This window comes from Ornithorhynchus anatinus, chromosome 13 (assembly GCF_004115215.2).
Source record: "Ornithorhynchus anatinus isolate Pmale09 chromosome 13, mOrnAna1.pri.v4, whole genome shotgun sequence".
NCBI classification, from domain to species: Eukaryota; Metazoa; Chordata; class Mammalia; order Monotremata; family Ornithorhynchidae; genus Ornithorhynchus; species Ornithorhynchus anatinus.
In genome coordinates, this window is record NC_041740.1 from 19,347,754 (window position 1) to 19,371,515 (window position 23,762).

Sequence of the window (23,762 nt, forward strand, 5' to 3'; positions counted from 1 at the left end):
TCTGCCAGTTGCCTGCTCTGTGACCATAAGAAAGTCACTTCTCTGTGCCTCAGTTTCCTCATCTGTGAAATGGATTCATACCTATTCTCCCTCCTCCTTAGACTGTGAGCTCCATGTGGGACAGGGAATGGGTCTGACTTGATTTACCTGATTCTCCCCCAGTGCTTAGATAAGTGTTTGTCACATTTTAAGCGCTTAACAAATGCCATGGTGAGTATTATTCTTGTTAGAACATTTATTTGTTAGGAGATAAATGGATTCCTGACTCTCTAGATGCCTCGTACTTTATGTTTCTCAGTGCAAGTTTTAAGTTTACAGATTGAGGTTTTGAAACTGGACCAGAGTGTGACCATTTCCTGCCTCACTGGCAAAAACAGGGAGCTAATGTAATTAGCTGGAACTAATGTAGTTGTGGAAGGTGCACCGGCAGATGAAGGGTTATAAAGAAAGACTACTCATATAGTGCCTAGCACATAGTAAGTGCTTAACAAATACCACAATTATTATCATTATTATTATCTTTATTATTATTATTGTTACTCTGGATGATATTGTGGCAGGCCTGGGTGGATGGGGCCTGATTGTCCATTCTATGGAAGTCTTGTTTAACAAAATTTATAATACTAATAATAATGATAATAATAATGGTATTTAAGGACTTCAAGAGCTGGGGTAGAGAGACTATGATCTCAACATGAGACAGGATCTGTGTCCGACCAGATGAACCTCTAAGAGGGAAGGAGAACAGCTATTGAATCCCCACTTTTTAAATGAGGAAATTGAACTGTAAGGAAGTTAAACAATTTGTTCGCAGAGCCAGGATTAGAACCCAGGTGCTCTGGTTTCCAGGGCTGTCCTCTTTTCAGGCCACGCTGCTTCTTACCCCTGATATCTTCTCCCCTTTTTTTACATATGCAGAAGCTGAGGCACAGAGGAGTTAAGAAACTTGCCCAAAGTTGCACAGCAGGCAAGTGGCAAAGCTGGATTAGAACCCCAGTCCTCTACTGACTCCCAGGTCTGTGCTGTTTCCACTAGGTCATACTGCTGTTTACAAGTTTTGGCCAGAACACTGTCATGAGTAACCCATCTTATAAGGCCAAACTGAGCAGTATCTCTTTTACTGCAGAGCCACAAATGATTTTCTCAGAAAGCATAAATCTGAATATTTTTCAGGCCATGTTGCTCAGTTATTGGATCTTCCTGTGAAACAGGCCATAATCAACCAATCAGTGGTATTTATTGAGCATTTACTGTGTGCAGAGCACTAAGCATTTGGGAGAGTAAAGTTGTTGGTAGACCTGTTCACAGCTAGCTTACAGTCTAGAGGTCTTCAGGAGATTATTGTCAGAAGTTGAATACAAAAGGACAGGCAGGCAACAGAAGACACGCAGAAGAAATTAGGGCACTGGTTTCTAAGCGAGTTAGACTTTGTTCCTTTGCTTCTTTTTTTTTCTTTCCTTGAGCTATGTTTGCACAAGCTTTAGGAATTATGCCTGGAATTTAGGCTTGAGTCAGTCAACAGCAGCAGTTTCACACCAAACGACTCAAACGGCCTGGATCAGTTTAATCTGACATAAACCAAGCCCTGGTCCTTCCCCTTGGGAAGACTTGTCACCAGCGGCCTGGAAGCCCCATCCAGAATCCACGTGTCCAGCACCGCCTTTTCTGTTACCTTTCTCTTCAGGGATTCTGCTTTGTTTCAAAAGCTTTTGTCTGATCCTTTCGCTGAATGGCAGAGTTAGCTCCCCTTCAATCTTTTATTTGTAGCCTGCCGAGAGGCCTATCATAGGAGGTTGCCCTCTCTAATCAGTTGCAATTCCTCAGTGAATATAATTAATTGGCCATTGACTTGCCTTCTCCCAAAGTGCAACTTGATTATCTTGTAAGTCAATCATTTGTGTCTTGGAGTAAGCGTGATCCTATATCTGCCCTCTAGGTGTTCTAGGAGAGTTCAGAGTGTTCTGGTAGGAAATGATGTAAGTGCTTACTGTGAAAGTAACATATGCAGTAACCCTCCGCGGCAGGCACACATCCTGACTGCAACCTGAGAATCCACTTCGCGTTCTACCATTGATTATTTAGAAATTAATCCCAAAGGAGAGAAGCCTGACGTGCTATTCTTCCAAGAATGGCAATCATTAAGCGCTTCCTAGATGCTCAGCACTGAGGTTATAATGATGGTATTTGTTAAGCGCTTACTATATGCCAAGCACTGTTCTAAGCACTGGGGTAGATTCAAGGTAATCAGGTTGTCCCATGTAGGGCTCACAGTCTTCATCCCCATTTTAAAGATGAGGTAACAGACACAGAGAAGTTAAGTGACTTGCTCAAAGTCACACAGCTGATAAGTGGCGGAGCTGGGATTAGAACCCACGACCCCTGACTCCCAAGCCTGTGCCGTTTCCACTAAGCCATGCTGCTTCTCTTGTAGATACAAGCCTTTTCATTCATTCAGTCACTCGTATTTATTGAGCGCTAATTGGGTGCAGAGCACTGGACTAAGCACTTGGGAGAGTACTGTATAAGAATAAGCAGACACATTCCTGTCCTACATGGGGCTCACAATCTGTCTTAGCCCCATTTTACAGATGAGGAAACCGAAGCCCTCAAAGCTGTTTTTTTAAATGATATTTGTTAATTGCTTACTATGCACTGGGTACTGTTCTAAGTCCTGGGGTGAATACAAGATAATCAGGTTGGACATAGTCCCTGGCCCACATAGGGCTCACAGCCTTTTCCCCATTTTTAAAGATGAGATCACTGAGGCCCAGAGAAGTGAAGTGGCTTGCCCAAGTTCACACAGCAGACATGTGGTAGAGCTAGGATTAGAACCCAGGTCCTTCAGACTTCCAGGCCCAAGCTTTAACTGATAGGCCATGCTGCTGCTTCTAGGTCACATCACAGGCAGAGGCAGAGTGGGGAATAGAAATTCAGTCTCAACTCCCAGTCTTTTGCCCTTTCTAGTAGACCCTACTGCCTCTCTTGGAAAGTTTATTTAGAAAAAACATTTAGGATAATCAGCATTCCCAGAATATTTATTTAGGAAGTTGTTCAGGACCATTAAAAGGGTGAAGACCTCAGCCAGAGTTCAGAGAACCCATTATCCTCATGCCCTACGGAGGAGTGTCAAGCAGATTTCTTAAGTGCTGACATTTCAAGGCTGTGTTTATGCCCTGGGGCCTAGGAGCACGGGATTGTGGGACCAGGACCATGTCCAATCTGATTAACTCGCATCTACCCAGTGTTTAGCACAGAGTGAATGAGCGCTTAATAAAAGCCAAAAATAGGATGTAAGGGCTTTGAAACAGGAAGCGCAGTAGAAAACTCCCAACCTGCTTCATTTGTCATCATTATGGTATTTGTTTAGTGCTCTGTGTCACGCACTGCTCTAAGCAGTGGGGTAGAATCAATAGAGAAGCAGCAAGGCATAGTGGATAGACCACAAGCCTGGGAGTCAGAAGGTCATGGCTTCTAATCCTAGCTCCATCACTTGTCTGCTGTGTGACCTTGGACAAGTCACTTCACTTCTCTGTGCCTCAGTTACCTCATCTGTAAAATGGGGATTGAGACTGTGAGCCTCACATAGGTCAGGGACTGTGTCCAACCCGATTTGCTTGTATCCACGGCAGTGCTTAGTACAGTGCCTGGCACATAGTAAGAACTTAGCAAATAATATAATAATAAGGGAATCAAGTCAGGCCTATTCTCTGTTCCCCCACCTTGGGGCTCACAGTCTAAGTAGGAGGGAGAGCAGATATTGAATCCCAATTTTATAGATGAGGAAACGGAAACACAGAAAAGTGAAGTGATATTTTCCAGGTGACATGGCAGACAAAAGGCAGAGAAAGGATAAGGATCCAGGTCCTCTGACTCCCATGCCTGTGTTTTTTCCACTAGGCCGTGCTCTCTCTCTGCTCTTGGGCAAGTCACTTCACTTCTCTGTGCCTCAGTTACCTCATCTGTAAAGTGAAGACTGATGACACTGTGAGCCCCACATGGGACAGGGACTGTGTCCAACCCGATGTGCTTATATGTACCCCAGCGCTTAGTACAGTGCCTGGCACATCATAACCACTTAACAAATACCATCATTATTATTGTCATCACTCACGGAGGCAGGGGAAGAGGAAGGGGTCTCTGCCGGCTGCGTCTCCACAGGCACACAGTGAGGAGAAGACCACTGGGCAAACCTGGATGATTCTTCCAAACCCCTGATCATGCCATCTCCTCTCCATCTCTTATATCCTGCAGTTGCTTTTTTTTGATGTTCAGGGCAGCCTGTCCACTCCTGTTGAACAACAGAGGAATGAGGTGTGACCTTGGGCAAGACACTTTCATTCATTCAATAGTATTTATTGAGCGCTTACTATATGCAGAGCACTGTACTAAGCGCTTGGAATGTACAAGTCGGCAACAGATAGAGACAGTCCCTGCCCTTTGACGTGCTTACAGTCTAATCGGGGGAGACAGGCTTGACTTCTGTGCCTCAGTTCCCTCATCCGTAAAATGGGGGTTCTGACTGTGAACCTCATGTGGGACATGGATTGTGTCCAACTTGCTTAGCTGTATCTACCCCAGCACCTAGTACAGTGCCTGGCACACAGTGCTTAACAAATACCATATTTTAAAAAAAGAGAAGCCTCCCTCCTCCCACCCACCACCGGTTGGAGAGTAGTGTAGGCAGAAGGCCTTATTTCATATTGGTATTCTAGTACTTAGTATATGCCAGGCACTATACTAAAAACTGGGGTAGATTCAGCACAGTCAGATCAGGCATTGTTCCTGTTTCACTCAGAGTTTACAGACTAGGAGGGAGAATCTCCATTTTACAGATGAGGAAGCTAAGTTCCTGAGAAGTGAAGTGACTTGCCCAAGGTCAAACAGCAGACAAAAGGTAGGGCCAGGATTAATACCCAGGTCTTTTGACTCCTAGGCCATGCTCTTTCTGCTAGGCCACACACCGCTTTGGGGTGTTTGTAGCAGTTTCTCCCCGAGTCCCATTCACCCGGCCAGCAGGCCAAGCTTGGATTGCACGGTTCGAGCAGTGATTGACCTAAACATTTTGCTGTCAATCTTTTCATTGTCGAATTCAACTTGTTTTCAGTATGGTTTGGATGATTTAGAGAAGCAGCATGGCCTAGTGGATAGAGAATGGGCCTGTGAGTCAGAGGACCCGGGTTCTAATCCCAGCTCTGCTACGTGTCTGCTGGGTGACCTTGGGCAATTCATTTCACTTCTCTGTGCCTCAGTTACCTCATCTGGAAAATGGGGATGAAGACTGTGAGCCTTATATGGGACAGGAACTGTCCATACCAATTACCTTGTGTCTACCCCAGCACTTAGAACAGTGCCTGGTGCATAGTAAGGGCTTAACAAATACCACTGTTATTCTTATTCTTATTTTGCTCTATTTTCTCAGGGAAGACAGAAAATGCAGGAGCACTCACCTCAGCCCTTGGATTTGCTGGGATTGCTTTAGCAGGTAAGCTGGAACTCCGTGCCTCAGTCTCTCTACTCCCTCTTGCCCCCATCACCTCATCCTGGCATTTCCTTTCCATCCTGCCTTGCTCCAGCTCAGTCATGGAGGGATGCAGGGCAGACAAAAGTAGCAGCAGCTGGACCTGGTGCTGCCTCCTCAGATCGCTGAAAGGCCTCAGCTGTGGTGGTCACTGGGGCTAAGACTGGTAGGCTCTGATCCAGGAGAAGCCTGAAATGCCGCTCTTGTAGCCACAGCACCCTATGGCTTTTGTTTTTATTGTGATTTATCTCAGCCCTCATCTTTAATCTTCATTTTACATTTTGATGGCTTGATTTTTCTCCCTGTGTGTCCCTCACTGTCACACTTTCCCTCCATATTTTTAGCATCATCAAAACCAATATTTTTTTATGGTATTTGTTAAGCACTTACTATGTGCCAGGCACTGTTCTAAGCGCTGGGATAGATACAATTTAATCAGGTTGGACACTATCCTTGTCTCACAAGGGGCTCAGTCTTAATCCCCATTTTACTGATGAGGGAACTGAGACACAGAGAAGCAAAATGACTTGCCCAAGGTCAAAGAGCAGACAAGTGGCGGAGCTGGGATTAAAACCCAGGTCCTTCCGACTCCCAGGCCTGTGCTCTATCCTCTAGGCCATGCTGCTTCTCTTTGAGCGCTTACCATCTGCAGAGCATTCTACTAAGCACTTGGCAGAGTACAACACAACAGAGTTGGTAGAAACATTCCCTGCCCAGAGATAGCTCACGGTCTAGAGGGTGAGTCAGACACTAATATACATAAATATTTTATAATTGACAATTTATAGCAATAAACATTCTTAGATTGTGAGCCCCTTGAAAGCTGGGGGTCTGTAGTTTTTACCTTGTGTATTCTTTTCCAGTGTTTAGTACGGTGCTTTGCACTCAGTAACTGTTTAATAAATACTATTATTCCAGTAATTCTACCTCTCTCTCCACTCCCAATTAGATTATGAGCCCAAAGTGGAACAGGGCACAGGGCCTGAATTCATTTTCTTGTTCTTATCCAAGCACTTAGCACAGTGCTTTGCACTTAATAAATGTCAGAAATGGTATTCAGCCTTTACAGTGTGCTATATATTGTTACTGATTGATTTGCTTACTTACTTGTCTCTTATTAAAATCTATTCTCACACTCAACTTCAGGCACTCCTTGGACTTCTGCCAAAATTGGTTTCTAAAACCCATGTCTTAAAATAGAAACATTGTAAGGAGGCAACAATTTTCTCCTTGGAACAATGTCATAAAGAAAGAATCGTATCATAAAGCCAGGTTGCCTATTCATTTTTTTTAACCCAAATTACCCCAAATTATGCTATTCATCAATTCTAGATGTCTTAGAGCCCCACCAGTGTGTTGATTCTGAGCAAGGGTGACTACGATAGCTCAGCTGACTTTTACTTTATTGGACATCCTCTAGACTGTAGACTCATCCTGGGCAGGGATTTTGTCTGCTAATTCTTTCAGATTGTACTCTCCCTCGTCCTCTGCATGTAATAGGCGCTCAATAAATACCATTGATTGGAAGTCCAGTGGCTGCATCGACCCTCCATTGGAAATTGATGATCAGGTTACCACTGCCTCACGTGGCTCCCAAACCTGTTTTCTGTGCTTCTGAGAACGTAGCACAGCCCAGGCTCCAGATTCTGACTCCTCCTACCCCCACGGTCTCCACTCAGTATCCTGATTGACACCACTTTTTTCCATTTGCTTCACCACCCGGGGCAATGCCAACCCCATGGACCAGCCTGGGCCGTCTCGCCAGGGAGAGAGAGGAAGCCAGGGATGGGCCAGGTGCATCGTCATCATCATCCTCCTCATCTTCCCCTCCCCTTCCTGCTCCACCCTACCTCTGCCCAACTTCAAATTGTCTTCTGTCCTCCCCACAGCATCCCAACACGGCAGCAGTGCTGCCCCTTCAAGCAGGAGGTAGGCTGGGACTAGGTCTGAAGACCGAGTCCAACTGTCGGTTCTGGCTGAACACGGAAAAAGCAGAATCAGGTAACGTTTTTCTGATGACGTGTGTTCATTTGGGTATAGCACAACATGGCATTGCAAGGAATGTGCCTATTTATTGTTGTATGGTACTCACCCAAGTGCTAAGTACAGTGCTCTGCACACAGTAAGCACTCCATAAAGATGAATGAATTAATGACTCTGTAGGGCCCAGCAGTCCCGATTTTCCTCACAGCCCCCCACTCAATCAATCACTGGTATTTATTGAACACTTACCATATGCACGGTGCTGTCCGGAAGTGCTTAGGAGAGTCCAGTGCAACAGGGTCAGTTAACCCTTCGAGGAGATCTCTGGACGGGAGAAACCCAAGCCCAGAGTGACCCTGGGACTGAGGGTTGGTATCCATTAGAACCGTTCTGTTTGGCCATTTCGCCAACCTGATTCTCCAAGGTTCCTCCACAGACAAAATTTCCAAAAAGCCCTTTCCAGGGGAGTAGGCTGTGTTTTCGAATACTGGCCGACTTGTCCGGGATGGAGCTAGGTTTCGCTGAGCTCAGGATTCCCGTATTTTTCAGGTCACACCGGTTCATCTCTGAGGAGAAGGGAGCAGAGATGCAGGGGCTCGGCTACCGGAGGACGTTTCGTTTCCAGAGTCAATGCTCGAACACACGAGACCAAAGGTATTTGTAAGAAATTAAAACCCAAAAAACCTCTTTTATTGTTTAATATGTAGTCAAACGTAACAGCAGTAATACATAAACATCTCCCTTTTCCCCTCCTAAAACTCCAAATTTACTGACTTTCAAACGAAAATGAAATGAATGAAAACTGAAAAATCAATAGCGAGAACACAAGTAATTGATCAACCCCAGCTTCTGGGATGTTTAGGGTGAACTGACTCAGTCCAGTAGTCCAGAGACTGGCTTCTTTACACATTGGCTACTGAGGAACTGGGCCTCATGTTTTGAGAGCAGACCCTAAAGAGCTTACCAAGAAAGTAAGTGTAAGAAGCCGTATCAGAAAACAAAAATCATGAATTATTGCAGCAATAGAGCAATCCCAAGGAGAAAAAAAATAGATGCAAATAAAATTAAGTATTGAAATACATTCAGGTGTAACGATAGTTTAACCCTTACAGTAAAATAATAACCAGGAAGTTGGCAGAAATATGTAGTATCTGCATTATTGGGTTTCAATAGAGGTTTCCTATGTAGGTCACACCGCCTTTGCTCTGAAACCTCATTAGTGCAAATTCAGACAGACACAATGGCTTTTACATCTGCAGGCTCAGGTAATTCAAGGAAACAGCGGCCATTCGAATTCGAGAAGAGAACGTAATGCAGAATGGAAGTTTTCCATCGGGATGGTAGGAACGTTGTGGGGAGAGAGAGGGAGAGAGGAGACTCAGAATTGGGGGCGTTCCATTCTGCTCTATTCACCAGGGTTAGCGGGGAAGGAGTCCCTGAAACACGAGAAACTAGATTTGGAGGAGGCAGAGTGAATCTTTGCAAAATGTGCACATAGGTCCTCTATAAGTGCTGTGTCTTTTGTTTCCATGATTTTTCACCCTTTTTGGCAACACAGGCCTCCTGTCAAAACTCTCCCAACTCAGGAGAAAGCTACGTGATTTCATTGAACCATACATTGATCCCTTCTCAGAAACTCCAGTGCTATGGCCACCCTGAGGTCCTGGACTTCTGGACTGCACAAGATCCAATTTCAAAGCTAGATCTCATTCAGCTATCAGACCTGTCTGCTAAACCTCCTGGATGGTAAGATTCCCCAGAAATAGTCAGAAATTCCCAGTTATTACTCTCCTCTGATTCCCAGCTGCCAGCTGGGATTGCTCAGAGGCCTCCTTTGCCTTCCAAATCATGATATTCACAGGCCCAGCCACAGAATGCGATATTTGCTTTTAGGAGCCAGCCAATTCTAGCTTAGACTTGGATGATGGAAGTCATCGCTTAAGACACATGTCAGTGTGCCTTTCTCAATCAGACATTCTAAAAAGATCCAAATCCCTTTCAAGCCACTTATCAGTTCCGGAATAGCTGGTTCGAGGGGACCTGAGAGGAATTGAGGCTTAGGCCTGTAAACCCTCCTGCCTGTGATTTTTTTTTCAGAACCTCTTTAGTTCCGTGGATCTCCTTCAAGCAATTTGGAAACTACCCTAGGTTTGGAAGTCCACCGACACTAAGGAAAGAGAAGGAAAAATTTTGAATCGAGCACTTGAGTGAGTACTGACTGTCAAATGAGGGTCACCCAAGGCAGTCCAGCTAGGAGAACTGTTAACTAAGTCTTCAGGGAAAGAGTCATTTATGGAAAAAAGAGAGACTAATAGGTCAAGACCCCAGTTCTATGGCAGCTGCCACCAGCTGTGTGGGCTGTGATTTCTGGTTCACTCCTTTTTGTTCAGATCCCCTGGGGAGGGAAAGAGGGAAATGTGCCTTCCTTGCCTATTCCAAGGGGTAAGCCTGTTGATAATTTAGTCATCCTCTTGGGTGTAGCCAGAATGGTTCAAGGTTAGGGATTAAGGCTGGCCTCATCAAGACTTGGGTGGGTCTGTCCCCGTTAGGGTCATTTCTCCCTGTCTCAAAAGCCACAGCAGGCTCCCCTACTCTCTGGGGGCCTATTCATCTTCCATCCTGTCCTTATCGTCCAATCATTTTCCCCACATTCATACGTAGACTCTTCTAAAGAACAGAGGCCCACTTTGGCAGTGTTTTTTGAATTGTCCCATTCACTGTGTGCATTTTCATTTTCACTAGGCTTACATATCATCCAGCTAATGCACCAAAGACACTTTCACCCGTTCCTAAGGGCCCTTACTCTTATCATGAGGATTCCTGATTCGTAGCAGAGGTGGTCTATTCCTCTTTCATTACAGATCGTTGAGCAGCTCACCTCTGGAATATTTGGAGAAACTCTTCCTTTAAAGGCAATGGGGATAGATTAGGTTATCTCTAGAGATTTCTGTGTTGCCATAGTGTCCTGTGGACAGGACATCTCAACATTAGCTCACGCGACCATTATCGTTTTCCCGATGGTTGAAAACTAATTGTAATAGTGATTAAAATAATAGTAATAATGATTCGTGGATTGGTTAAGTTAGAATGAGGGAAAATGGTAGGACCACAACAAGCCACTTAGACTTTTCTTGTGCTTCTGGAGGGTGCCAGTGGAGGCATATCCAAATTGCTGGTGTCTAGAAGGCTCTTTGTCTCAGTTATGTGAGGGGACAGGAAAGGAAAGATTCTCCTACAGCCTCTTCGGTTAAAAAGTAGAGTGGAAGGAATCCATAAAATATAGAACTTGGTCAACCTGAATGTTTCCAAAGCTTCCTTTCAGTGAGAGTTAACCACAAATGGCAAATTGGAGAGGTTGACCTGCACAAGAAGGCTGAGTCCCTTGATTCTTTCTAGTGAGATGAGACTCAATCTCAAATCTGTCCTAAGGTGGTTTAGGAGCATGGAGACAGGACCAGCCCTCTATCAGATCTGCTGTCCTGCATTTGTCCAGGTACCCATTCACGAGGGCAGGATGCTGCCTCTCAGTGTCTTAGACTACCTTCCTCTCCCTTAAAGAGTCTGTTCTGATGTCTGAAATGCCCTTGTCCTTGACTCATTTTACAAACATGCGTTCTTTACTTAACTTTTCTCTGGGACTCTTTTTCCCCATCTTCTTTTGTCATCTCCATTTTTGGTCTCTTTCCTCCCTTTCCACCCCTAGGTATATGGGTAATTTTTCTCACCCTCTCTCCTGGCAATATCCCCTGCCTATACTGCCACCCACTCTTGGAACAGAGTGGGTCAAGGTTCCTTGAGCCATTGTTTTTGCAGACTCTCCAGAAGTCCTCTCTTTCCTACGTCGTGTGCTTCAAGCACGGCAGGAGAAGATGGAGGATCCTGGGAAAGGAATATGTGGAATAGGACAGATTTCAGCCATTTTCCAATGCCTACCCCATCCTTCCTGACATTGCAGGACCATTCACTATCACATTTGTCTTCCCCCAGCAAATCTCCCACTAGCTCACTCCTCTTAGGAGACTCTTTCAACCCTTGGCCAACACTCCTCAGGCCCCACTATCTAGAGGAGAGGGCATTTTCATAGCATCTTCTGAATTCTTGTGTAAGGTATAGAAGATAATTTATGGTCCAGTTTTGTTCCTAAGGTGGACATCAGGCCTTCAAGCCTGCTTGTAGCATGATGTAATTGTAAAGTTAGTCCATCTACTGCTGGAGGAAGACATGAATCGACCACCCGATCTCCTGGAAATACAGCATCTTGAGCCCCAAAGAAGGCTGTCTCGATTGTTGGCTTGTATTTTCAGAATTCAATCGCTTTAGCCACCAAGTTATAGCTGCCTAATTCAACCTTCTCCACCAGGGAGGTTGGGTGATCTTTCTCCCACACTGAACTTGGGACTTACATGTCACCATTCTTTACATTCCTAACCAAGGACTCCTACTTGGGCCAGGACAAGGTTAAAGCTCACCTTGGATAACTTCAGAGAGTGAAAGGCTTTCTACAGGAACATTCCCAAAGCAACAGTACTCGATTCCTTACTGGAGAAAGTCACTAAGCTCACACAGGTCTAAACAGCAATCTAACCTGTCAAGAAAGTCTAGTCCATTAAAGAATCTGCCACCGTGAGACACTGTACATTAACCACAATTGAGGGCTTCATTGTACAGTTGATAAAGAATTTGAGGGTTAAATTGTCAAGGATATGATACACATAGTACCAGAATTCCAACTTCAGAAGTTCCGTGTATATTAACTCCTCTCCTCCTCAAGAACTATCTTTTCTTTCTTTTCTGCTGGACATTGTCATGGGAGAGAGGAAGATTCAGGGAGAGAAAGCAGTAGGACTGACATGTCCGAAGTGAAACGTTCCTGCCGCGGTTTTATAATCCAGGAACGTTTGACACCATCTTTACCTTGTCTGGTTGAGAGAAGGTGGAGACTGGATAGTGACTTAATTCATCAGGACGGTGTAGAGTCCTGCATCTGAACCAACCACTCTCTCCCAGCAACATAAAATATATTCTAATATTAAGGATTATTTTACAACTCAATGGAAGTATGCAGTAATGCAATCCATTTCCTTTGTCCAGGTGACAAATAGCAGTCTTAACAGTCACAAGAGCCTGCCTTGTGTTAGCTATAAAAAAAAATATACTTTTTATATATATATATATATATATTTATTTATGCAATTACTATTTGCTTTAAACAAAATTACTGTATGGTTCAGCAGGGTTGATAAAGATTTTCAATCTTTTTATGCCTGGGGTTTGGGGGGGTGGATCTCTATCGGTTTCTTCAGAAGAATCAGCAATCAGTACTAACCTGGTGAAATAGCAAACACCAACTTGTTTGAAATCTCTCAATGTTCTCCCTTCCAAAACATCAGAAACACTCCACATTGCTTTTGTCTCCAGAGTCCAGGAGTGCCTTTTGTTGACCATGACACTGTGCTTAGGAGAAGCGAACCCATCTCTCCAAACAGATTAGAATCTGGCATTTTTAGAGCAGCCTGCAGACACTCAGAATTCCCCCGATCCCTTTAGAAAAACCTAGGAACCCTCCACCGCCACCCTCCCCATCCCCGCCAAAAGAGGGAATTAACTCCAAAGCAGGGGAAGGTGTTCACAGAAAAATGGTTCACACGAAAAGGTGATGAACTTGTTGGGAACAGGTGAATCTGGACCTGAAAATTCCCTCTCCCTCCCACTGGGTCTCACTTCCGAAATGATGGAAAATGATTTGGTTATTTGGCGGGGGCGGGGTGGTGGTATGTCCATTCCTATCTATGTGAATTGGTCTGCTCAGCAACCTGGATGATACCCATTGTCGTTCTTTGTCGGGAAAGGGTTACAGAGTCGTAACAGGCACCCGAAAAAAAATGTTTGAACCATGGGGGTGAGAACCCTTGGGAAGTAAAGCTTTTATTCTCCTTCCTCTTGCTTCCTAGCCAATCCCACACCTAAGCCAACAGCAAGATAGTCGTGTCACAGTTCCCACAAGTCCACGGAGCTGTTGTGAATGAACGACCATCTACCATCTCACCAGGATAAACTACTTTTGAGTGAGAATCCGGCATCTCAGAAAGGTTTGATTGTTCCTTCTCGGTCGAGATGGATCCAGAAATCTCCTCTCGTTCTGACTACAGCAGCGAAGGGCTCCTTTCCTTGAAAGATATAGGCAAAGTAGAAGTTTCACACCTTAGGCCTGTTCTGGGTCCACGGTCCTAGACTCCTTAGCATTGCTCGGAAACAATAAAACCTTCTTTTTCCCCGACGGGCTCCACCTCGGCGTATGCGGGGTGTCCAGAACTTCTTCGAAACTTCATAGTGGGCCATCTGCTCGGACGTCTCTGTAACAGCAGACACGGGGATTATAGAAGTGAGAGAGGAAAAAGGGAACTTTATTAGCACCGGTAATTCACCATGTGGCTCAAATGAATAATAATAATCCATAATTATGGTAATTATGTCAAGCACTCTTTTCTAAGCACTGGATAGATACAAGGTTATCAGTTCAGACAAAGACTCCATCCTGCATAGAGCTCACAGTTTAGGAAGAGGGAAAAATTATGGTACTTGGTACTTGTTAAGCACTTACTAGGTACAAAACACTACTGTTTTAAGCACTGTAGTAGGTACAAGTTAATCAGGTTGGACACAGTTACTGTCCCATATGGATATCCCAGTCTTAGTAGGAGGGAGAAGGATCTAATTTCTATTTTACAAAGGAGGTAACTGAGGCCCAGAGGAAGTGAAATGACTTGCCCAAGGTCACACAGCAGACAGGTTGTAGAGCGGGGACTAGAACCCAGATCCCAAGTCTTTCTATTAGGTCATGCTGCATATCTAAATTCTGTAGAAATTCATTCATGCAATAGTACTTATTGAGCGCTTACTATGTGCAGAGCACTGTACTAAGCTCTTGGAATTTACAAATCGGCAACAGAGACAGTCCCTGCCCATTGACGGGCCTACAGTCTAATTGGGGGAGACAGACAAAAACAATAGCAATAAATAGAATCAAGGGGATGTACATCTCATTAAAACAATAGCAATAAATAGAATCAAGGTGATGTACAACTCAGTAACAGAATAAATAGGGTAATAAAAATATATACAAATGAGTGGACGAGCACAGTGCTGAGGGGAGGGGAAAGGGGGCTTAGCTGAGGGAAGGTGAAGGCAGGGCTAGAGGGGCAGCAGAGGGGAAGGGAGAGGGGGAGGAGCAGAGGGAAAGGGGGGCTTAGCTGAGGGGAGGTGAAGGGCGTAGAGGGGCAGCAGAGGGAGCAGAGGGAAAAGGGGAAGCTCAGTCTGGGAAGGCCTCTTGGAGGAGGTGAGCTCTAAGTAGGGCTTTGAAGAGGGGAAGAGAATTAGTTTGGCGGAGGTGAAGAGGGAGGGCATTCCAGGACTGCGGGAGGACGTGGCCCAGGGGTCGACGGCAGGAGAGGCAAGAACGGGGGCGGTGAGGAGGTGGGCGGCAGAGGAGCGGAGCGTGTGGGGTGGGCGGTAGAGACAAGGGAGGAGAGGTAGGAGGGGGCAAGGTGATGGAGAGCCTTGTAGCCTAGAGTGAGAAGTTTTTGTTTTGTGCAGAGGTTGATAGGTAACCACTGGAGGTTTTTAAGAAGGGGAGGGACATGCCCAGAGCGTTTCTGCAGGAAGATGAGCCGGGCAGCAGAGTGAAGAATAGACTGGAGCGGGGAGAGACAGGAGGAAGGGAGATCAGAGAGAAGGCTGACACAGTAATCCAGCCGGGATATTATGAGAGCCTGTACCAGTACGATAGCCGTTTGGGTCGAGGGGAAAGGGTGGATCTTGGCGATATTATAAAGGTGAGCCCAGCAGGTCTTGGTGATGGATTGGATGTGTGGGGTGAATGAGAGAGCCGAGTCAAAGATCACACCGAGGTTGCAGGCCTGAGAGACGGGAAGGATGGTCGTACCATCCACAGTGATAGGGAAGTCAGGAAGAGGACAGGGCTTGGGAGGGAAGATAAGGAGCTCAGTTTTGGACATGTTGAGTTTTAGGTGGCGGGCAGACATCCAGGTAGAGACATCCTGGAGGCAGGAGGAGATACGAGCATGAAGGGAGGGGGAAAGGACAGAAATGAGAGAGAACTCTCTTCAAATTACTTTCCCCTCTCCCAGCTCCATCCTCCATCCTTGGTATGACACCTACACCCTACTCCTACCCCAACACAGAACACTTAAAAGTCAGTTGCTTTGCCTACCTGTAATGTATTTTTATGTCTGTCACCCACTACATTGTAAGCCTTTTTACTCTGTTGTACATCCCCAAGTGTGTAGTACTGCACATGCTAAGTGCTGCATGAATATCACTGACTGAAATCCCTTTTCAGAACAGTTTTGGGCTGATTTTCACCACTGACCTATGACACAACTCACAAGTTCTAGATGTCAAATTCCTACAGTGCATTACGGCCCTTTTCTGAGAGGATTTTTGAGGGTTGGAGGAAAGGAAATATTTTCTCAAAGGCATTCTCTCAAAATGCCACATTTTGTGATTGGGCATTATGGAAAATAGATGATGGCATTCTAGCTAGGAAACTGAAAGACTGACTAAGGCCACTCTCATACTAAACTGCTGCCTAGTCCACTTCTCCAAGTGACATGTCAAGATGACTAGGATGTAAATATTGAACAAAGAAAACACATTTTCTAACAAACTATGTTGTAAATATCTGGTGAAAAAATTGACATGAGTAGACTAGCACTTACCAAGTCTTTAACCAATTCCACCACTGTGCCTACTACTTAGCAACATTGAGATGATTATCGGTCATGAAATCAAATTTGTTTAGCATTTACTGTGGACAGACCACTGTGGGCACGGCATGTATCTTTTGCATTGTATTCTACCAAGAGCTCGGTACAGTGCTCTGTGCATAGTCAGGTCTAAATAAGTATAACTGATTGAGTGAGAGAGTACAATATAGCAGAGTGGATAGACAGGATCCCTGTCATTCATTCATTCATTCATTCATTCAAATTTACTCAATCATATTTCTTAAGCGCTTACTATGTGCAGAGCACTGTACTAAGCGCTCGGGAGAGTACAACACAACAATGTAGGTGACACAAATACATAAGACCCTCGGTAAACTGGACCAGGTTGATGGTAGCCTCGTGGTCACCAGTGCCTGTCAGTTTGGGGCTGCCTGGCACCCAGGGTAGTACCCACCCAGAATATGAGCCCCCCCAAGACCTGGGTGGGTCACCCCGTTCAGAGAGGTCAGGCTTTGTACAAGCCTGCCTCTCTGACGTATCACGGAAATGACTCCCTGGTCATGCTAAGCCCCAGCCCCCTGCCTACTATTCTGTCTGTGCCAGCACCACCAAAGAAGCATTTTGAAGGTGAATCTCCTTACCTCCATCCTCATTGTCAATTATGTCAGTCAATCAACTGATAGTATTTATTGAGCACTTACTATGTGCGCTTGTTCTAAAGACTTGGGAAAGTATAATACAACAGAATTAGCCGTCACTTTCCCTGTCCGTATTGAGCTTAACGTTCTGGAGCCGGGGGCAGGCATTAATATGAATAAATTATTTACAATATATAATTTAGAGAGATGTCTCATCTAATATCACTAAAATTCCCTCTGATAACCCATCATAGTCACTTCACAGATTTATCCAAACCTTTTGTGAATCCACTGATACTTTCTGCCCTGACAGCTGGTAAGCATAAATATACCATTCTAACTATCCTACGGTTGGGATTTTTTTTCCATTTGCTTGTTTTGATCCATCCCCCTAAAAGATGTGAAAGGTGCCCTGTTGTTTTGGAATTTGAAGAATAATTTCACATTTGCCCTGTTTACACCCTTCACTGACTTTATATACTTCAACCCAAGAGTTGTCTAATTAATGAAACTACCATTCATTTTCCCCAGACTGTGGTTTTCCAATTCACCATTGCCATTTTTATTCAGAATTGACAAAGGGAGGTCTGGGAAATATATTTTAGCCGGTCTCAACGTTGATTTTTCCTATTATCAATCATTTTCCTGTACCTGAATGCAGTTGTCTATTCATCCCTGAAAACATCTCTGACTCTTATTAATCAATCAAACAAGGCACCTAATGCATAAAATATAGCATCTGTACCCTTTCTTCTTACAGAAATGGCTTCACTGTGAACATGTTGACAACAGGGCATGGCTGTGACTAGACATCAAAGCCAGGGAACCATTTTTACAAATTACTCAGCAGCAGCTCTGCCTCCTTGACATTGTCAGGGAGATGGAGTCCCCTTGGGAGGTCCTGAATTCTAGATAATCCATTTCTCGTTGTTTTAACTGTTATTGTTACTAATGGAAAAGAACCAAGCCATTTATTGAGAAACCACAATACTCTAGATGCCCCAAACTGTGTTTGACAGCAAAGCCATCACAATGTAAAATGTTTTGTCACTTTCTGTGGCAGCGTACGAACATTTCTCTGTCTGGAAAAGATGGAAATTTCCAGTAAGAATACCATTTCCTTTCCAAACGGTTCAACTTTGTTCCATGGCTAATTCAGATGGTTTTCAAATGGAAAAAACCAGTTGCGCTCTTTGCTAAGCAAGTTGGGTCTGGGGTGAAAATGGAAAACCTAAAGCCAAAACTTACTGGTCACTAGCTACAGAGTTCAAGGCTGGAGAGCAGGAGGGCATAACTTATTTTGATGCAGAGAGGTCTCAGAATTCATGTGAACGGTCCTTCCAGGACAGCTGTACTAGGGCAACAGGACACTTGGAGGTACTATGGGATGATGGCCCTTCTGATCATCCCTCCTCGAGCTTAGGTTTGGACCATCTAATAATAATGACAACTGGGGGATTTTTTTAAGAGCTTACTGTGTGCCCAACACTATATTATGTCCTGGGGTAAATACCAGTTAATCAGGTCAGACATAATCCCTGTCCCACATGAATTGCACTAAGTAGTAGGGAGAATGGACATTTAATCTTCATTTAAATATGTGAGGAAATTGAGGCATAGAACAGTCAAGTGATTTGCCCAAGGTCACACAGTAGGGAAGAGAAGCATATACCACTTAAAAAAAGGGGGGGGCAGGGAGAGTGGGGAGAGAAGTCAGGATAAGGCCCAGGTTCTCTGCCTCCCAGGTCCAAGCTCTTTCCACTATGCCATGCTGACAACCATACGTTTCTATTTACTAAGCCATTCTGGACTTTAATTTGGTATTTGTTAAGCACTTACTATATGCCAGGCACTATACTAAGCTCTGAGGCAGATACATTGATGCCTGTGTACTTGTTTTGATGTCTGTCTCCCTGCTACTTGACTGTGAGCCCACTGTGAGCAGGAACTGTCTCTGTTGCTGAATTGTACCTTACGCACTTAGTACAGTGATGTTCACACAGTAAGTGCTCAATTAACACGACTGAATGAATACAAAATAATTAGGTTGGACATGATCCATGTCCCACAAGGAGCTCACATTCTTAATCTTCCTTTATAGCTGAAGTAACTGAGGCCCAGAGAACTGATGTGACTTACCCGAGGTCACACAGCAGGTAAGTGACAGAGCCAGGATTAGAACCTAAGGCCTTTGGCTCCCAGGCCTGAGCTCTCTGGACTAGGCAACTTCTTGTATGTGAATTTATGACTGCCTCCATCTGCACCGCTGCATTAATTTCCCACAGAGCTAAGCACCAATTTTGTTCTCCTAGGTGGCCTGGTCTTCTTCAAGCCTCTGCTCTAAAGCCCTGTTTCAGATTATTTCTTGCTGATGGATTATTTCAAAGGCTTTAATCAGTTTCCTTTAGTCTTCAGGCTGTCTTGTCATCCCTAGTGGACCATCTTAAAGTAACTCATTCTTACCCTGGTGTCTTTACCCTTATTATCATCTTTATTCCTCCTGTTTTCACCCATTCTCCAGCCCTGCATGCAGAATCCTCATTCACTGGCCTTATAATAAGGTGTTTTCAGAGTTGCTGCTAGATTCTTCCAAGTTGGCAATGGTTGGTAAATGTTTCTAAACCAAAATGCAAATTTGTCCCAGTTCCATTTTAATCTCATATAAAATTGGTGCCATTTTCCATACGCCAACCCCTTACCCTCCCAATATTTTTCCTTTAAGCAGTCTAATTGTATCCTTTAATTCAGGTAAATTATGGGAATTTTTATCCTAACACTGTGCTGTGAATCTTCTTTTTTTCTTTTAAATTGTATTTGTTAAGTGCTTACTATGTGCCAGGCACTCTACTAAGCACTGGAGTAATTAACAAATTAATTAGGTTGGAACACTTTCCCCCCTTGTCTCTGTTGCTCACCTGTCTCCTTTCCCTCACTTGTTTCATTTCTGAATTCGTTTGAGGTTGGAATGATTTTAAATTGCATGAACATAAACAATGGTTATAATTCCCTGAATAAGATGAGGAACCCCATTTAGCATCAAGTTTTTACTCCAGTCTGGTCTGTTTCCATTCATTTTGATATTCCTTTCATCTTGTCTATCTTTACAAATTCACACTTGTTGTCTTATTTATCCAGTGTGAATGGTTTAAGTGTGCTGTAGGCATTTTAAATCAATTATAAATGCTGCTTCTTTTGATTCTCCTGTTCCTATTGGTATGACAAATGACTGCACAGTTATTATATAGTCCTGGACATCTTTGTGATCAATGATTCCTCTTACAATGTAAAAAAATTCTGTCAGGCTTGATTCCCCTGAACAAAACTGGTTTTTCTTTGCCATGTAACCTTATAAATTGTTGTTTGCACTCTGCAAATTAACTTTGATCTTTGATCACTGATCGCAAGAGTCCATCACTGTTTGGATTAAATAACATTACTAAATAGAACATTGCCTTCTTCTTGATAACATGAGAAGCAGCAGCATGGCCTGGTGGATAGAGCACAGCCCTGGTTCTGATCCCGGCTCTGCCACTTCATTCATTCAATCATACTTATTGAGCACCTGTGTGCAGAGCACTGTACTGTTAGGGGAAGTACTGTGTGACCTTGGCTGAGTCACTTAACTTCTCTGGGCCTCGATGACCTCATCTGTAAAATGGGGATTAAGAGTGTGAGCCCTATGTGGGACAGGGACCGTGTCCAACCTGACTACCTTGTATCTACCCCAGTGCTTAGTACAGTTTTTTTAAAGGTATTTGTTAAGCACTTACTATTTGCCAGGTACTGTACTAAGCACTGGGTGGATACAAGCTAATCAGATTGGACCCAGCCCTTGTCCCACAGGGGTCTCACAGTCTTAATCCCCATTTTACAGATGAGGTAGCTGAGGCACAGAGAAGGGAAGTGACTTGCCTAAAGTCACACAATAGACAGTGCCTTGGCACATAGTTAAGTGCCTTACAAATACCACGATTATCATCATAATTATTGTAATATACAAACTTCCCCTCAGCTGGCTTTCAGAGTACACCAAGGCAGTTCTCCTGGACTTTTCAAAGGGACATAAAGCTCACCTTTACCTGAACCAAGTTACTCTTGCATGGCCATTGGGTTAGAGCACAATGCGAATGTTCCAGGAAATGTCTAGTGGGAATGAGGATGGGCTGGAGAGGCAATCTGATGTTTCTAAGAGGGTGATTCTAATCAAGTCGGTAGTGTGTGGCATGCCGCTGGAGCCCTGGGGGCAGAGCCAAAAGAAAGCAAAGACTCGTGGTCGCCAGTAAACAACCCCAAATGTGCCGTGGCCTTGGGAGAGGTATGTGGTGGTTGATTTCTTTTCTCCATGATTATCTTGTGGGCTGCTTGTTCCTGCCTTAAGCTAGTTGGGGAACAAGCAAGTACACAATAAAACAACATCCCGGGCCTCAATTCCACAGCAGATTGAAATCCAACTGCATGGTGGCAGTGCATTTTACCGCTGGTTGCAGGGCCCTAACTGATTTTACAGCCGGAAATTAGATCTCCTTTTCTGAGTTCTGCTGTTTTCCCACTAAGACACCACTCATTTCATGGTTTTTGAAATACAAAAGGCCACACAATTAAATCAAAAAGAGTGAGCAGAGTGGCGAAGGTCAGATTTTTTTTTCCCTTTCACGTCTCTAAGTGGCAAGTGGAGCCTCCATTATCCTCTCACCAATCACAGGTTCTGGATTCAAACCCTAACTCGTTCCTTGAAATGCCAACTGGGTTAATTCCTTTCTTACGTGGTAAACAACATCTTCAAAGCTCTACTCAAATCATATCTCCACCAGGAAGCCTTCCCTGATGAATCTCTCATGTCCCTACCCTTTCATCCCTTCCTTTAAACATCATCCACACACTTAAGCCTATTCCCTGCAAGTCCTTTCTTTGATCCTCACCCCACAACACTTATGTACATACCATTATACTCTGTTGTGGCCCCTCCCTGAAATCTGTCTCCCCAGTAGATTGTAAACTCCTTCAAAGTAGGGACTGGGTCTACCTACTCTATTGTACTCTCCCAAGCTCTTGGTATACTCAGAGCTAAACAAATATCACTGATTGATTGTTAAAAAAATTGAAACCACAAAATGCCCACCCGTAGAACCCTCCTCAAGGATCCAACTGTCCTGTTGGGCAGAAGAAAATAAAACCCAGGGTTATGTAAGATGGATTTTACGAATCCTCAACAGATGTACTCACTGGGACATCATCATTTTGTATTTTAATCAACTAATATCAACACTTGATCATTTCTTTCCCTGGGTTTCCTGGGGAAATGAGCAACAGATTGCCATTTTCTCTGCAGATCCACATTTCAATGAAGCCTTCACTCTGCAGATAAAATGCACTGTTCCTGCTCTTTCTGACCAATTTGCCCACAATCAATCAATCAATGATGCTTATTGGAGCGCCTACTGTCTGTAGACCACTTTATTAAGTGCTTGGGAAAGTACAAGTACACAGTTAGTAGACACATTCCCTGCCCATGAGGAGCTTACACTTTGAAGTATCACATGCCAAAATGTGAATCTTAACACCAGACTCTGGGCAACACCTATGGTCCATCTCCTAGACAACAATCCTCAGGATTACGGAGGGACCATCTATCAGCCTAATTTATTCCTCTCCATTCCAGGTTTTTTTGTTTTGTTTTGTTTTTTTGGTGGTATTTGTGAAGCACTTACTAGATGTCAAACACTGTTCTAAGTGGGGACGGTCCAAGTTAATTAGTCCCTGTCCCACATGGGGCTCAGAGTCTGATTAGGAGGGAGAACGTTTTACAGTTGAGGAAGCTGAGGCACAGAGAAGTTAAGTGACTTGCCCGCAGTCCCACAACAAGGAATGGTGGACCTGGGATTAGAATCCAGGTCCTCTGACTCCCAGACCTATGCTCTTTCCACTAAGCCACGCTGCTTTCGTTCCAGGAACCCAGCATACACTGCTCTCCCATAGAGAAATGGCAATTTCCCTACCCAGGAAAGAATACAAGCTAAATCATTCCAGGCCCAGTGGCCCTTCTCCTTTTTAATCTTCGTTTACTCAGGCTTCAGTCTACTTGTCCCTCACTCACATCTCTACAGAGCAGGGGAGCTGAGGAAGGGGAAGGGAAATTAATCATATTTATTGAGCACGTCGTGCAGTACACTGTACTAAATGCTTAGGAGGTTACAATATAACAGACACATTCCCTGCAGTGGCCCTTTTCATAAGCAGCTTTTGTGAGAGGCTTGGTGGGGTGAAGATTGGTTGAAACTTGGGTAAAATTATTATTTTTTAATGTGGATTTCATTTATCCAGGTCCTCTTTCCCCTTCAAGAGATGGGACAAATTCTGTCAGAACAGAAGGACTTCATTAAGACTCCCACTTGCCTTAGAAATTTGGGAAACCAAACAACCCACGGGCAACTAGTTGACTCCCCAGGATTTTTGGAAATCATTCTACAACCCTGTGTTTTTGAAGTTCCCCAGAGAACTTTATGCAAATATCCATAATTTATTTATACTAATGTCTGTCTCCCCTTTTGGACTGTAAGCTCTCTTCCAACTCTGCTGTATTTTACTCTCCCAAGTGCTTAGTGCATGCCTTGGTAGAACAAACCATAAAGCACTCAATAAATACAATTGATTGAATGAAGGAAATATTCACACCTAGTTTGGAAAGTCAATTGCTGAGATAAATGACCTACATTTTCAGCAAGTTCTTCCTGTCTAAGGTAATTCATTCAATCATATTTATTGAACACTTACTGTGTGCAGAGAACTGTACTAAGTGCTTGGAAAGTACAATTGGGCAACAAAGGAGACAAATCCTGCCCAACAACTGGCTCACAGTCTCTTATAGACAGTGAGCCT

The 23,762-nt window shown here is 44.2% G+C and overlaps 1 protein-coding gene across 1 annotated transcript in view; it reads right to left on the minus strand.

Annotated features, from left to right (window-relative positions):
* Positions 1 to 8,165: 8,165 nt before the first annotated feature.
* PLXDC2 (plexin domain containing 2) overlaps positions 8,166 to 23,762 on the minus strand; it is a 236,243-nt gene continuing 220,646 nt past the window's right edge. The window contains exon 14 of the mRNA XM_029077538.2: positions 8,166 to 13,854. Coding sequence (XP_028933371.1) covers positions 13,738 to 13,854 — 117 coding nt within the window. The 3' untranslated portion in view covers positions 8,166 to 13,737. The remainder of the gene's footprint in view (positions 13,855 to 23,762) is intronic.